This window comes from Trichoplusia ni, chromosome 2 (assembly GCF_003590095.1).
Source record: "Trichoplusia ni isolate ovarian cell line Hi5 chromosome 2, tn1, whole genome shotgun sequence".
NCBI classification, from domain to species: Eukaryota; Metazoa; Arthropoda; class Insecta; order Lepidoptera; family Noctuidae; genus Trichoplusia; species Trichoplusia ni.
In genome coordinates this window covers 5,145,603-5,162,597 of record NC_039479.1, presented here as the reverse complement: position 1 = coordinate 5,162,597, position 16,995 = coordinate 5,145,603, and the positions used below count along the sequence as shown (strand labels likewise).

Below are 16,995 nucleotides of genomic sequence, written 5' to 3'. Positions count from 1 at the left end.
TAATTTTCAGATACAGCAACTCACATCTATGCTTAATTATGTCCAACTAGCTTTTCGCCCGCGGCTTCGCCCGCGTCGAGGTCGGTTATATCGCGTTTCCAGGAGAACTCTTCAAAAATCCGAGATAAAAACTATCCTATGTTCTTTTTCAAGGTCAACTCTATCTCTGTACCAAATTTCATTAAAATCAGTTCAGTGGTTTAGACGTGAAAGCGTAACAGACAGACAGACAGACAGAAAGAGTTTCTTTCGCATGTATAATATTAGCAGGGATTTTATTCATATTTTTTTATCGGTTACGCAATATTTCTACAAAACTCAATTCACTCTCCACTAAATAGAGCAAAATGTGCTACCTAATTAAACATTCCTAAATTTAAATCAGTTGAGTTGAAACAAAACAATTGGCGTTTGTGTCAATTCAACCGAGTGAGGATTGATTGAATGATTTATAGTATATCGTGATTAAGAAGACCTACATATCAGTGTAAGTACTTGTATATTTTTACGTCCAAAACCGTAACGAATGCTGTTCAATCGTCGCGTCTTTAATTAACGTCAATGTGGCCTAGAATCTCATTCCTATAATTATTCTATTTTCATTTGTTGAACCCCTAAATTTAAATAAATGAGACATTTTTAACAAAGAGTAAGCTTAACATAGAAATGACGTTATAGTAACAAATCCATCAGCTAGTCATGATTTTGCTCCACAAAGTACATAAAAATCCGAAACAACTTTCAATACTTTGGTATTCAACGCACGAGATTATTAGACATTGATTCCTTTTATAGAAAATCAAGTCAATCTATCATATCTGTCGATAAGGACAAGTTATATAAACAATATACGGGCTAAAAGACCAAGCGAGGTGACCTCAAAAACACGTGCTACAGAATTCTAGTACTCTTAAAGTACAGCAAAACGATTTGGTAACGGTAATGGTCCGCAAAAAGTCTTGAGAGCTTTTTTTATTCATTTTCACGTGTTTACCAATGAACGGAGTTAATGGTCATGCTGTTCGGAATATACTATTGTTACAACTCATTACATTGGCCTTGTTACCGTCCTCGTGTCGATAGTTAGATAGTACTTCGTTTTTTCTATTAAGCCTTATGGGTTTATTTCTTAGGAAATTCAGTAGAAGACAACTACTAGAATTATTTTGCACCTAGACTAGATCAAATCCTATCTTCTACTCTCAATTTGTATAAATAAGTATCATTTATAATCTTAACCGACCTTAACACCAGGACTTTACGGCCTATTATAAATTATTTCGTTTCAACAGTGGCTAATCCTGGAACCAGTTAGATGCGTTTGATTGCTTTTCTGCGGCTAATGTTGACTTAAATACGTCAGTATATTGATGGGCTGCCTTGTACAGACTTAACTCGTGTAATGCTTTGATTAATTTGTTGTACCTCTCAACACTTATTGGGACATGGTCTTGCTAATTGATCGGAATCAAGTTTGCCAGCTTTGTCGGTAATGCAACCTTGTATAGTTTGAGATGTGTTATGTTATAAGTGGCTTGTACCGCTTTATTGTTTAAGACTGAGAGTGAAACTTGATTAGTTTTTCTGATTACCTACTTTCGATTTGTCATCTTGATTCTCAATCTTTGTTGATGCCATTGAAATAGTTCAGAAATTAGTAATAGCTGTTTTTGCTTTATCAACTTCAAGCTGAGCTATATTAAAATCAAATGGATGTCTCAAATAGACCAATGCTGTATGCTCACCAGTCACCATAGCTCATAAATGTCCAACTATAAAAAGTTGTAAACAAAAATACCAACACGTAGTTCCAAACACTAGCAAACGCTGCGCAAGTTTTCTCAGCAAACAGCCCTCGGTCTCTCTAATGTAAACTACAAGCGCGGCTCATGTTTACACTGTTTTGACATGACGTTGGCCCTGTCGGAAATGTTCCAATACTCTCACTGATTCTCACTCGGAAAATCGTTCGATAATCAATTTTAAGAATGAATTTAAACCTTCGTTCGTTCTCACAATTTAAAATTCAAGATTCGGGGTTGGTTAAAAAAGTTTTCTATTGTCAAGACACTGTATGGTGAACTTTTTGGAAATAAAACCTCTTTTCGATTCAAACCTTTATTAAAGCTTAGTGTATCTGTTATATTAGACTTTCCAAATCTGTCTCTCTTCGACGCTTTCTGTTATGTTCTGGGCTCCTGAAAATAGATTTGTAGGCAGTATTAGGATTTATGTATTTGATTAGCATATTAGTATATTTAAGCATTTCCAGTTATTTAGCGTAGGTGATGGTGTGGAGTCACTTGTCACCACGTTTGAGTGATTTATAATAATCGCTGCCTAATTCAGAAATCTTGACTGATGGGGTATTGCTGAATAGTAAATTATGGTTTTGCCTATTAACGTTAAAGGAGAGGTCTTAATAGTGCTTGATTTATTATTTTATTACAATACTAAAAGGTTTTTTAGGATATGGATAGAGTTATAACTGCTGGTTACTGTGTTAATCATAAAAAATATCGATGCCTACTTTGCCTTTATAAACATATTTGAATAAAATATACAGTCTCTTTATCATGTTTTCAACAGCATGCCAGCACTGAGACAATGCCTTACCTAGACAAATTAGACCAACTTGAACTAGTTCCAAAAACACATTTACAAGAGCTAGCAACAAACGATTGTACAATTCACATTGACACCGCTTTCACTCGTGCCCACAATATTCAGATAATTAATTCGCTCTATTATAATAATCGTGGTACAACAAACAATAATTCCCTCCATAAATCCAAAACATTCCACCATTTCCATACACATACAAGGAAGTGAACTAAACTTGGTTAAAGCCGATCACGATTTATATCTTCCTGCAACGAATATTTTATATCGTGCATAACGTAAACATTTGCTCCAATGTTTGTCGTGCGCTAGCGCCGGTCATTTGATCTTAATAACTGTGCAAACATACAAAGTGGCCGTAACGAGACACATCTCAATTATACTGTGTAGCTGGTGCACTGTTTATTTTAATATCGAAACATAGATTAATCAATGGACAGAAGCTGCAGCTAAAAGTTCAACAAAATATCTAATGAATTTAGGAATATGTGTGCAAAACATAAAACATTGATTTTCAAGTTTTCTTATTTCATCAATCATAGTATTTCTTTCGTTTTCAACAATGTAAACTTTCAAATAAAATCTTGGATAACTAGGTATAACGGTATCAACTTTTGTTTTTTGGTTATCAGCTAGTTTATCTCTCGTATCTGGCTATCGTAGTTTCTTAACACTTGGCATGTTTACGGTGTCACCGCCATGCGCCATTTGAATTGGGCAATATGTACATTTTTAGTACAGCCCCACTTTTGTAACGGTTTGAATGGATACGCAATTGTTACAATTCTCTGCTTTGGTGTAGATCAGATTTAGAATGGTGAATGGAATGGACTTTGGAGTTTTCTACTTACTGATTTTAAAACTGATTGTCTGTGTTCACTTGAATTCTGTTGCGATTGTTTGTAGATCACCTTGTCTTGATGTAGTCGAAGAGTGTTCACTTAAGAGACCATCACCATCAGAGGCGAAGCCGCGGGCGAAAAGCTAGTAACCTATAAATCTTAAAAGAACACCTCTGAATATCAAACTGCTCTGCATATATCAGATTCCTGACTAAATGGAAGCCAGTCATTAATTTTGCCAAATCACTTTTTCGTGTTGTTGGTCGGCGCCGAGGCCCGCCCGAAGCTAGACTTGTTATAAAACAATTACGTGGCCTCATATTTCATTTAACTATTCAAATTTTATGGGTGACGATTTAGCTTGATTGTTGCGCATAATTAAAACTAGGAAAAACGCTTCAAGTATGAAGCTATTTAAAGGCCGATCAATGTTTTTGTGTTCGTAATTAATGTGTATTGACACAACCTGTAAATTATTTACTAGAGCTATCATACAGTCAGTATTTGGCATGACTTTTTAAATGTTTTCTATAACCTGATGAGTTACAATACAAATAAACTTGTAAGATAGTCTGAAGCCCAAAAGGAGGTGCTTACTGGGTATGATGAAGATTTTCTTAAAGTAGATGAGTTTAACCACAACAAACTTAGTCCTCTTTATACAAAACCCGAAAGGTAAGAATAATTTAATTACACCAACCTCATTTGAGACCGAACATAATCAATTGAAGCGCACATTGTCAGTCCAGATTCAGATTTATTCAATTGTTGCACACGAACACTACAATATCGAGGTTGGTTTTAATCAGACAGACTTCCATTCACCAAATGTTCTGCAGGTTAGCCTGACTAGGTCAAACGGTCCGCATTATGCACAATCGCAACACGTGGAAGCAATAATGACGTGTTGTTCAAACGCCAGAGTATGTCGATGACAGCATGGTTTCATAAAGCTTAGTGCCATAATACCGTCCCCGCGGATCTGGCGCCATTGCCTCACGCCATGAATGCCCAAAGGACCATAAACCCATTGATTTATGATTAAAATTCTATGCATCTATCTATGACTGCAATAATTGCATTTGCCTCAGCCTGTTTTGCATAGACCGACGGGTGTGCACCTCCTATGGTGTTATGATAAACTCACTATGGTACTGTGTGCTTACTGTAGCCGTGTTGTTTTAAGAAGGCTATCATTGCTGTTAATTTATCAGTTTCTTCGTTATGTTGAATGTTCTCTAATAATTAAGAGCTTTTATCATGATATGTTGATCTTCTTTTATCAAAAATTCGTCGTATAATTTAACATATATTACAAAACAAAATATATAGGCAAGTTTATATTCAATTTAATTAAAATTATCTTGTCTGCTACGCATTCCATAAAATTATCTTGTACTCGTAAAATATAGAACAAAATTTACTTACTTAGCATCTGCAGTGAAACAAGTCTAAGCGGTTTCTATCAGCGTTGAAGACCGTCATAAAATGGTATTAGCAATTAATAGTACATAAAACCTTTTGCTTGTTAATCTAAATATTCGCACCAGCCAGTACAAACACAGTTGGTATTTTAATTATTTTCAATTAATAACAAGTATAAATATCGGTAGTAAAAATAACTTAAGACGATAATAATATAAAAATATCACAACTTTTCATTACATAAAATAAATAACTTTATTAAAATTGTATTATATATTTATTTGAATTTAAAGTATGTGTTGGTACTAGGTAGTATGCAGTTAATACTACACTGTTCCGTTATAACTCTGGAACAGGTAATAATTGTGGGCTCCTATGGTACTCTAGGGTTCATTATAAAATATTCGCGATATAAACTAGTATCCTTGCGTATATACATGTGGTCCTATTCTGAACCAGACCTTGTTAATTGCGGGCTTACTCTGTAACACACCGTTACTCAGATTCGATACGCACAAGGCTTCAAAAACGACGCAAAGTTTATTAATTATTATTCTAGGGTATTAATAAAGTTATTGGTCAGTTAACAATGTAGTTTTAACTAAAATACGTATAATGTAATACATTTCAAACGAAAACCAATAGTCTGTCTTTTGTTTTAAGTCCTGTAAGATAAGTAGATTTCGTAGTTTTAGATCTACAAATCTCTTTTTTTTTCTAACGTCACATATCCATATCCATAACACACTAAAGGTATTTGATAATTCATTCGATGTTTCCTACATTGTTGCATCGGTAAAAGCAGAAAGGTACTTGAATGCAACAGTTACCTATAGTACCCTAAATCCAGGCTCAGAACTCACAATGCTACATCAGAGTGGCTAGAGGATTATACTAAGAGAATACCCAGGACCAACCACTTGTGCTAATAAAACGTTTGTTTAAATGCAGATTGCACATGTCAAAGGTAATATTTACAATTATTTTATTTACGCGAATGAGAGTTGAAGTTATCATAATTACGTCTCTAACACAATCGTATTAGAACGAGTTTCTAAATACGAGTAACAGACTTGTTAAAAAGCCTTAGGTGCAGGAAATGAAGAGAAGCAGTTTAAGGAAACAACGATTTACAACGATAGCCAAAGTTTTTTTATAAGCTCCAGCCAAAAAAAAAATATTTAACTTTGATTCTAGAAACGTTAACGTTTCTGCCGTATAGTGCGTTCAAACCGATCACGATCTAGGCATCATTGAGTACTTGCCCTATCCCTTGTTATTGCCTAGAAATTAGTTGTTTAAATTACTAGGTCAGACGATTAAACGGCGCGCCAAGTAAAATAGTCTCGTAAAATACGACCGCCAAGTAATTTAGATAAATTAAATTACTGTTTTAGTATCAGGAGGACTCCATAGAATGTAAGCTCATTATTATTTATGTTAGCGAAATAACTTAATTAAATTCGCGTAAATTAAGCGATTAGTTCGCGATGTTTCTTTACTCTATACTTTTTAAATAACAGTAGAGTTTGTTTAATATTTAATATATTATAACGTCCTCCTAATTCTACACTCTGTGCTATTACGTTTATTTTATTGTAATAAGTCTTATTGACGCGTGATTCAGCTTTCATAAGTACCTACGTTAAATTATAATCATAGAAATTAATATTTAATAGCAATGACGCAAATATTGTGCAAAATCTATAAATTTATCTGAATATTTAAACAATAATTTCGTTACATCTGACAACTGATGAGGGAGTATATTAAAACAATGCTCTTGTATCTTATTATAACGAGATCTTAACGTCGGAATGTTTATTATTGTTTAATGTTTCGTTTGCCAGTATTTGTATAAAATAAATACATAAACAGACTACTTTACTTTTTGGCGAGTGAGTTTAATCATGTCCAATTCTGCGTGAGTGAATTGACAGACATAATCTTATTTATATTAGAAGCGGTTGAATAGTCACCATACACAATAGAAATTAGCCGATAAAATAAATCTAATATTAACTCTGTCCACCTTCTACCAATTTACGGCAAGGAAATCAAATGAAAATTATTTTGTAATGTGAACACGGTACACTCTAGTTTTATATACATATAAATATGTGTATGTAGACAGGTTCGGACGTCAATATATCCGGGATCGCGCACATTTATCGTATGGCGGTAGATTATTGGAGTTATTTTGACACGAAGCATACGGCCGGCGAGAGCGATTGGAATAGATCGAGATGTTTGCTTGTAAATATTTCTAACTGTATTTTCTTATGTAAGATTGTAGTTTATCTCCTTTTAGAGAGTGGTGTTTAGAATTCTTTCGTGCTGCTTTTGACCTGTATTTTTTTAAGGTAAAAGGTCAAAATACAATAAATCCATAAGGCAGGAACTCATGTGGCATTGTTTCGTGTTTAGTTTTCACGAAAACTAAAGCATAAGGATATACATTGTAGGAACATTATATATTATGCAAATATTATAATTAAACTCAAGCGAAAAAACTGCAGATATAAGATTATCTCATTATCATTTATCTCATCGGTCTCATAATTTTCGTCAAACTTCAAATCACTCACACTTTTAAACCGTAACAGGCTAAAAATACAATTATAAAAGTAATTAGTCTGGCAAAGACAATGGCAAACAATGTCTCTCTGACCGATTTCCAGTCAGTTATTATTCTAGGAGTGGTCTGATATTCGCTGCCCAGATTGACATGATGTCACCATTGTCACGTAGGATTGCGTCACGGACACTGAATGATTTGAACGTTACAGTAATGTACATAAAGATTATTTTTATGGGTATTTGTTGATATAGGAGATTAAAGGATTTGTGTCTTGGTATTTGTACTATTTTTGCACGTTACGGGCAATGGGTATTAGACTAACTTTCTTATTTCAGCTCCTATCTCCTTTTTAGAGCTTTCTACCCATAGGGTAAAAATGGAACATATTGCTAAGGATTCTGTCTGTTTGTCTATCCGTTCGTTTGTCGCTGGGCTGAATCGAATAAATTGTGATAGCTGGACAATTAACACATATTATTATGATGTGGGGCACAGCATCTATATACTAATATGTAAAGCTGAAGAGTTTGTTTGTTTGTTTGAACGCGCTAATCTCAGGAACTACTGGTCCAAATTGAAAAATGTTTTCGTGTTGAATAGACCATTCATCGAGGAAGGCTTTAGGCTATAAACTATCACGCTGCGACTAATAGGAGCGAAGATGCAATGAAAAATGTGAAAAAATCAGGGCAGGTTTAAATCATAACTTATATCTTCTACCCACGGGGACGAAGTCGCGGGCAACAGCTAGTGTTTTTATAACAGTATCGTGACACTAGATTTTAACGTTAACTCTCCGTCATTTTTTCAACAGAAAAGAGTTTAATATTAACCATTCCATTTTCACTGTGTTCGAATCTAATAGCCAAAGTTTGTATCTCAAACTATCCCTTCGAATAAAAGGAATAATGCAATTCACCAAACTCTTCTTTTGAAGCCACTTTTTGTTTAATTTACTTCTAATTCCTCTTTCGGAATAAAGTTATAACAATCAAAACGAATAAATTGTGATTTGTGTAACAGATACATTGACTTAAATAACTTGCTATCCATTCAATAACTAAATAACAGATCTTACAAGATTATCAGATGGACAGACAGACCTCGTCGAGACGTGTTATCGTGTATATCCTAATCCCTGATTACTTATCAATGATTTAGATGGGAATGGCCGGGATAGGTGTGCTACATAACCTGTTGGTTTACTGATATCGAGTTGTATTTCAATAAAATTAAATGCGACTGTAACTGCGTCTTTTATTGGAGGTTTTTCCGTACAGGGAAAGGATGTCAAATAGATTGCTATTTAAAGATTTTGAAAGAAAAATGAGCTATGAAAGCATGACATATTTCATAAATACATGAAATACAAAACCGGAACAAATTAAGTGGTGCCCAACAGGGATCTGCTTAGAATTTTCTCATAATAGTCTTTTTTAATTCGCCTTATTTTCTTATACTTACATACCTAATACGTGAAGGTATTGAAAGTTGAAAAACTAAATGTTTTCAGCAAAACGAAAGCTCCAATAATAATAAAACAGCTAATATAATATGGTATTACCATAGCAAAAGAGTCATACATCAAATAGTGGCCAAGAAAGAGACGTTCACTAAAAACAGTTATTAGTATAAAATGACTAGCAATCAACTCATAAATCGTATATAAAATACCAGGAATCCAGGTGTGTCCAGCCCTACTAGAATTAACCGTGTAATGGTCACGTGCGGTACTTCGGACCCGTGTTATAAAACTCACAAGTTTTATAACCCCAATTTGACAACGTCCGCGATTGAGATGAATTACACCAATTATTTTCATAGTCATTTATACAAAGGGCTTGTTTTATCTGGTTTGTAAACATATTAATAATACTGTTCTTAAGCTACCGTGCGGGCTTGTATGGCCACTGTATTTGCATATAACACTCGTAAATAATAGTCACGTTAATGTTGATAAGTTAATCTAATTAATGTTTTGGTGTTAAATTGTAATTCTAATTTGGTGAGAACATTCGTGGTAATGCAGGCAGCATTTGTTGGCGTGGTAATGGTATTGTCATTAATCACCCTCGCAGTTTTATTTCATTTACTGTTATTACATCACAAAAAGTATTTTTTAACTTTTTTAGCTAATTATTTTAGATTTAAAGGTATGATGATGTCTTCCACGTCGTAAATGCATTATACCTAACATTGTTGTCTTTAAAATAACAAGCCTGTACAAATTGCCCAGTGGTATAAGTCACCGCACAAAACTCTTAGTGTGCGTCGTTTCGCGGGTTCGATCTCCGCGTAGGCCAAGCATTTTGGGTAAAACACAAATGTTTGTTCTGATTCTGGGTGTCTTCGTGTCTGTGACTCGAATGTTTGTGAAATCCCCGGCGAGAAAAATACGAAATTGTGCTGTGACATAGTGATTAAAAAATAAATAATCCATTTTATGACATGTCTATCTAAATTGACTGTAAAGAACATTTAAATACGCATCTTACACAAATTACGAGAATTAAAATGCAAACAGTGTATAATTTACAATTAGAAGCTGTTATTAACACCGGAATCGTATCTTGACCAGTTCGCTCCGGAAGCGATTTTATCACGGCACTAACTAATGCTACCGTATCTATTAACGGTTACACTTCATATATTTAAAACCCACCGGTAAATTAGGGTTGATACTTGCGATGACGTCACGAATGCACGATGAATTCATGTCGTTAAAGATCAGTTTATATTTGGAAATAGAAGTGTTTTGTTTTGACATTGTTATAAAAATAAAGGATTTCAGGAACGGCAATATAACGGCAACAATAATTTTGCAAGACAAAAAGGTATTGGAAAAAATGGTCGCCCGTCAAGCTTTTGACCATACCAATCGCTGTTCAACCGTAATTTACATTCTTATTATTCTTTCTTATAGCGGCAAGCGTTGTTATAAGCACAAGTGCATAATCAAGAAATTACCGCGGACAGACAGATACACAACGGAGCATTATCAATAGAGATCCGATTCTACCTTTTTTGTACGGATCCCTTAAAAACTACTTACAAGTAGAATTCTATTCTTTACTATTGGTTTTCTATCAATAAAGCTCTACTTTCAATTTCCAATATATTCATATTCGATATACAAGTCCTATTGAAGATATTATCCAGTAACTAGAACATATAACTGCCATTTTAAATACAAAACAGTACAAAACTATGTTCACAATGGGATCGTTTTGAAGTGTAAGTAGTAGCAGTTAATGTTAACCCGTCTCCGGAACCGTATATCTGGGAGAGATTTTATCGCCGCTAACGAATGCCTCTGTTCCAACGTACCACACTTCATGTAAATAAAAACAACCGTTGGGTTAGGGTTGGTAGCTAAAGGTAAAGAAATTGAAACAAAATAGTTGTAATTTATGCAGAAAAAAATTTAAAGCAATTTTTATTTTTGTTAATGTTAAACATTCTAAACGTGAAGATTAATAAATAAAAAGCATTCTTTTTCTTTTTGTTTCTAAATTAAATAGACATCTTAAAAAATCAGCAAAGTTAGTTAAATAAATTAAAAAAAAATACCAACGTATAGAAACGGAATGAGTATGTCACTTCAACAATTATTTTACTATTTGTAAACTCAAAAATTAATGCCATGATACTTCTGTTCAAGCTTAAAACATGTTTAAATAGATAATATTTTGCTAATTTCTACTTTAAACATTTTTTAAAAGTTAGACGTAATCGATCGAGTTCATTGGAAACCCTCAGACAATCGTGTGTGGTACAGATTAGTTATTTATTGATAGTTAATGCTGCACCAACCGTTTACCTCTGAACCAAATCAGATGAACTTGAACCAGTCCTAAATATAGCTCAGACGGAACTTCATCAACTGGTCAAGAAAAGCAAAGGGAAAAAAGTTTTATTTGTAAATTTTTATTATTTTTGTAATTATATATCGAATGCACTATTGATACAATGTTTTACAATAATAGGTAAGTGTTCATTGATCATCTTTTGTTATAGGTACCCATGAAATTTCTTTTTACAAGAACAGTCAATAAATCCTAACAATATAAAACCGATAATAATAATCATGAAACCAACAGTTAACCTTTTAGTAACCGCAAAGCAACAAGTAATTACAACAAACTAGTTGCAGAAATTGTAAAAGCCAATTAACCACTTGCAGTACAATACAGACAAAGGGACCATCGAAACAACAACTGATTTAAAACAACAAAAGAACGATGGAACTAAATAAATCCTGCACGAACGGGTTTACTCCAATTAGGCTTGTCTTTCATTTAGTATCGATTTGGGCTCGTGATCTCATTCCGATCCAGAAACCGAGTGATTTATCGTCAGATTATTCCGTGTCGATGCGGTGACGCACCCGGCCACCCATCCATGACGGTACACTCCTACATGACTTGTACTCTGCACCTAATGTGGCCTATTTTTACACATGGCTGTAACTGAAAATGCCAATGATGTGACGCCAGTTACTGTTTACTTAACACTCTTGTACTGTCATCTAAAACTACTAAAAAACAATTTGTATTTTATCGATCGAAATTGGGTCAAGATTAAATGTATGTAGATTTAGGAGCTAAATGATTTTATGAATATTCTATTTCATGATCTATTAGTAATGAAACAAGTTGGTCTTGGTTCCGTAACGTGTGTGGGAGTCTTGACTTTAGTCCCATAAACAAGTTAAAAGGAAACGCTAGACTTATTTATACGTGGATGGGAACAACAAAGAACACGGATGGAGCGACGATGTAATTGGCGTCCCGAGTACTTTCAATCAGCCTGACAGACAACGGAAAAGGTGAAACAGATGCGAAATAGTGTAAAACAAAGGCAAAAAAAGATTCTGGATGTAATTTCACTTGTTGATCATTTTTGTCCAACCTTTTATTTTACTGGGGATGCAACATTTCGTAACTGCTTCGGAACGATGTCTTTTAGTACTAAAAATTTTACTATAAAAAGAATTTACAGGTCCTAAGCTCATGGCTGCTTGTGAGGGGTACCTGTACACTTACAGAAAATACAAAACTTATATACTTAGTAAAAAAATGTTATAAAAAAGTATCACCTATAAAATGTAACATCATTTTGAAAATCAATCCACGGTAGCGATTCAAATCAAGTTCCGTTCACCACTAAACGGATGTTCGTGCAAAGTCATAGTCGTAAAGGACGCTGAGGCAATAATTTTTAATAAACAAACTCCCTTTATGCATTGTATTACGTATACTTTACTGCAAGTGTCGCTATCTTATCGCTATCTGATCCTGATACACAAACCACGCGGAAACTGTGGACGTTTCAAATATTCAAATGCGAATTAGATAACGACAAATTTAATGATACAATGGGCCGAGGACTTAGATATATGGTGCGGAATGCAAAGGACAAAAGGAAACTGTGGTATATTGTTGGACGTATCTTTGTAGGAAAATTTGAGTAACCCTGACAAAAATCCTTCTAATATTATAAACGCGAAAGTTTTGTGTATAAGGGTAGGATGTTTTTCCCTGTTTCACGAAAAAACTAGATGCCCAGACAGTTTTTTCTCAAAGTAAATGGCAGTAAATGACTGTCTTAAATATCTTCGTCTTAATTAACCAAACTACGCCCTACCATCTTAATTTTTACGATATCATAGCTAAAACCAAACACTCCATAAGTCTCATATTATGGCTGCCTGCCCGTGAATAGGATATATTAATAAAGCATTAGCGAGCGATCTTATCGCTTAGTTAACATTCAGGACTGCCCTACACCGGCGACTTAAAGTACAAGCGCCGTTTGTGAATGAAATTATAATTATCACTTGACACTTCGATGGGATATTAAGAGCCCTTTGTATCGACATAATTTGTCAAGTGCGTATTGTTTTAGGACGGGCGTCAATTGTTTTTGTGGGCGCCGTTCTTGGAACAAACCTGCCGAATGTTTGCCCTCAGGAATGTGTGGATTCGATTTTGGCTTCGTGTTGGCATGAGGTCATTGTTGTATTTGTCATTTTTTGATATATGGCTTGGGTCGGTAGCATGAGCTTCCTTGTTATTTCGTAGGTGCACATAAATGCTTACTGCTCGTATTTCATTATATCAACCAAAAAAATATTGGTAAAACAATCCGACAATCCTATTTCTATACCTAATGCTAAAACTCAAAAGCTGAGCTGAATGCATTTTATTGAAACTTGACAATACGCAATACATCAGATTTTCACATATGCTACAATTGAGTAAATATATAACGATAAGTGTTGAGAGGGCAGAAAATAAACTGCGCAGACAAAATCGCGGGCACCAACTTGTCTTCCAAAAAAGTTAAATCTAAAACAATGAGCGCAGACCAAAAAATAGTATTAACCTCTTATTGCCAATTTATATCTATTGGAAATTTCCTAGCAGAAAAAATGTAACGGTTTTTGATGGTATTTAATGAATATTGAGAGCTGTACATGGTACAAGTGGTCACTACGAGGTCATTGTAATAACAACTCTTGAATTTAGAAGTGGATCTTTTCTTGCAATCATTTTCAACGAATTCACGGCCGAAAGCAAACTTACTTAAAAAAAAGTCTTAAATACAAGGGTCGAATTAATATTACATCGATAATGGTAAATTCTGTAAATATGATTCACTATTAAATGATGCAACGTTTTACAAACGCGTATTTATCACGATTGCTGCACTAGTTTCAAACCCAATCGCAGTCCTTAATCATGAGCGGCGCGGCGGCAGGGTCGCGAAGTTAAACTGACTACATCGCATTGTAATACCTAGAAAACTTATAATTTATGGGGTTGGTATTTTTCCATTATGTTAATTATATATAACTAGCTGTTGCCCGCGACTTCTTCCCGTGGGTAGATGATATAACTTATGATTTATACCTCCCCGGTTTTTTTCACATTTTCCATTGTATCTTCGCTCCTATTAGTCGCAGCGTGAATGTTTAGCCTAAAGCCTTCCTCGATGAATGGTCTATTCAACACAAAAATATTTTTTCAATTTGGACCAGTAGTTCCTGAGCTTAGCGCGTTAACCCTTAAATACCTCGAGTATCAATTTTGATACCGAACTTTCAAACCGAATGTATACTTGTAATTCGTTTTTTTTTTAAATGTTAGGCTGATTTATAATATTATTGCATAGTGTCGTTTACATTGAAATAAAAAAAAAAGTCTAATGCCTGAAGTATCAAAATTGATACCAGTTTTTTTTTTCGAAATATGTATATGAAATACATACTATGATTTTTTTTATTATTTTTCCAATTATCTAGCTCCTGCACAGAATACACCTATATTTTTTTTAATTTAATTTGAAAAATTAGGCTTCTAAGGGTTAAAAGAAACCAACAAACTCTTCAGCTTTAAATATTAGCATAGATTAGAGCAATTTGTCTGCTATAGAACTTGAAGAAATTTAACTTGTACTGGTACTGTAAAAGTTTAATAAGTTGAACTAAAAATTAGACAAAGTTGCTGCGTCGGTCTAAGACAATGTAGCATAATATGTTGTTATAAGCCAATAATATAACAAATTTGGTCTCAAAGGCCTCTGATCAGAATTCTAAAGGAATCGTGAGAAAAATAGAGTTTAAATAGTAAATTCTGAACATGCAGAATGCTCTGAGAACGACCACCTATCATGAAAGACATAAATGGTTCAACATGAAACTCATTGCCAAGTAACTGAGTATTTGGAATTTCCTATCCTTTAAATGAATTCTTTACTGGATAACCATCAAAAGATGTTGGTTGTTTGAGCTGTGTTTTAGTTTGCAATATTCTAATAAATTATAATATTAATAGTGAAACTAAGCAACGGGCTTAGGAACTATCATAACATATTTTGGTAATATAATTTTAATAGTATAAATAGCAATATAAGTTAATAAAGAAACCAAACAAAACAAAGTATTCCACTATTCCATGAAAGATAAAAATGTAAGCACAAGTCCATCTACAACCACTACTTAATCCGTATCGAATTGACATAATTCAGTTCTAAGATAATCCCGACGAGAGAAGAGATAACCCATACTTAGTTGAAGCAAAACCTTGCATTTAATATAATAACTAAGTCCACAAATAAGCATTATTACACAAAAGAAAATAGCGCTGTTTTAAAGGAAGAACTAAAATCAGTGAGCAATAAAACCTGAAGTGTTGTCACAGATTTGCAAAGTGAAAGCATTCATTTGTTTAACAAAACACAAAACATGACTTGACGCAATCACAAACTTTGAACCTTTGTACAAGGAGAATTTTCGTCACAATTCATATTCAAAGCTTTCCCAAGCTGAATAAATGTGATAAATCTTCCGTGTAAAACAACAGGGTGTTTACAATTCACATAAGACGTTGAGATAAAGTGTTATTGTTATTGTTGCAGATTTCTCGCGTGTTCGCGGGACCCACTCACGTATGCACAGACAACAAGCACGGAGGTTGGAAGGCCGGTGAGTAACTGACGTCATTAATTACAGCGCTTTGATCTTGACTAACAGTGATCAGAGAAAGCTCATACAAATCCTCTTCGAAAGTACTGCAACATTGATAGCTCTGACAACAATCATTTGTTTCACTGCTTCTGTAAATACGCAAAGGTTTATTGTTAGCAGTAGCACAAATATGAATGTATTCATGCGAGGCTTCGTATTGAACCTCTATGCATGTACGTGGCTGTTTGTTTCACCATTGCCGACTATACATAACAATTCAAACAATGTAGCTTATGAGACTAAACATCTGGGCCAATTTAGGCACAATTTCAACAATGATAAAGCCAAGTGGAACATTTCGTACAACGTCAATGACCCATCAATCAATCCGCCATTCATTTAATAGAAATGGGTATCAGCTGAATCAATGTTTCCTTGACTGCTATTGTGATTACAAAATTTGATTCATGTCGGTATTCTTGGTTTTAGGATAATTTATATATGTATATTTTGAAAGCTTCTTCCTATTATTGTTACTATAGATATTTTCAATGTTGTTTGAATATTTTCAATACCTTGGGACAGCCTTGGCATAGTAACATTGTATCAAGAGATTTTTAACAACAACATTCTTTAAATGTTTAGAAGCAAACATACTTCAATCATCAAAAGATCTATGGGAAAAATCTGTTTCATCATACCTAGTTAAATATATTTTCGTTGTAAAAATCGCATCCATCCGGTGGACGAGCCTTTAGAACTTCAGAGTAAACAAAACTGATTGAAATGAATGTGGGGTCTAGAAGTCAGGAATAGATAACAAGTATTGATTGAGAATATAACTTAGAAAACGTGTGCGGTCTTAGATTTAAATACAACCTCTTTTAGAAAGATTATTAAAGCTGCATGTTTATTTATACCTATTAAAGCAATCTTTATAATTTACATAGGGCAAAGTAATTTTCTCTCGGAAAATTTCTCTTTTTTAATTTTATGAAATTATCACTGAGTGTTTACTAACCTACCTAATTAGGTAATTTGACTCTCAGCTTGCT

The 16,995-nt window shown here is 34.0% G+C and overlaps 1 protein-coding gene across 1 annotated transcript in view; it reads left to right on the top strand.

The window, feature by feature from the left end:
- The window catches only part of LOC113504636 (thrombospondin type-1 domain-containing protein 4-like), a 106,029-nt gene that overhangs the window by 30,293 nt on the left and 58,741 nt on the right, over positions 1 to 16,995 (top strand). The window contains exon 2 of the mRNA XM_026887052.1: positions 15,892 to 15,958. Coding sequence (XP_026742853.1) covers positions 15,892 to 15,958 — 67 coding nt within the window. The remainder of the gene's footprint in view (positions 1 to 15,891; positions 15,959 to 16,995) is intronic.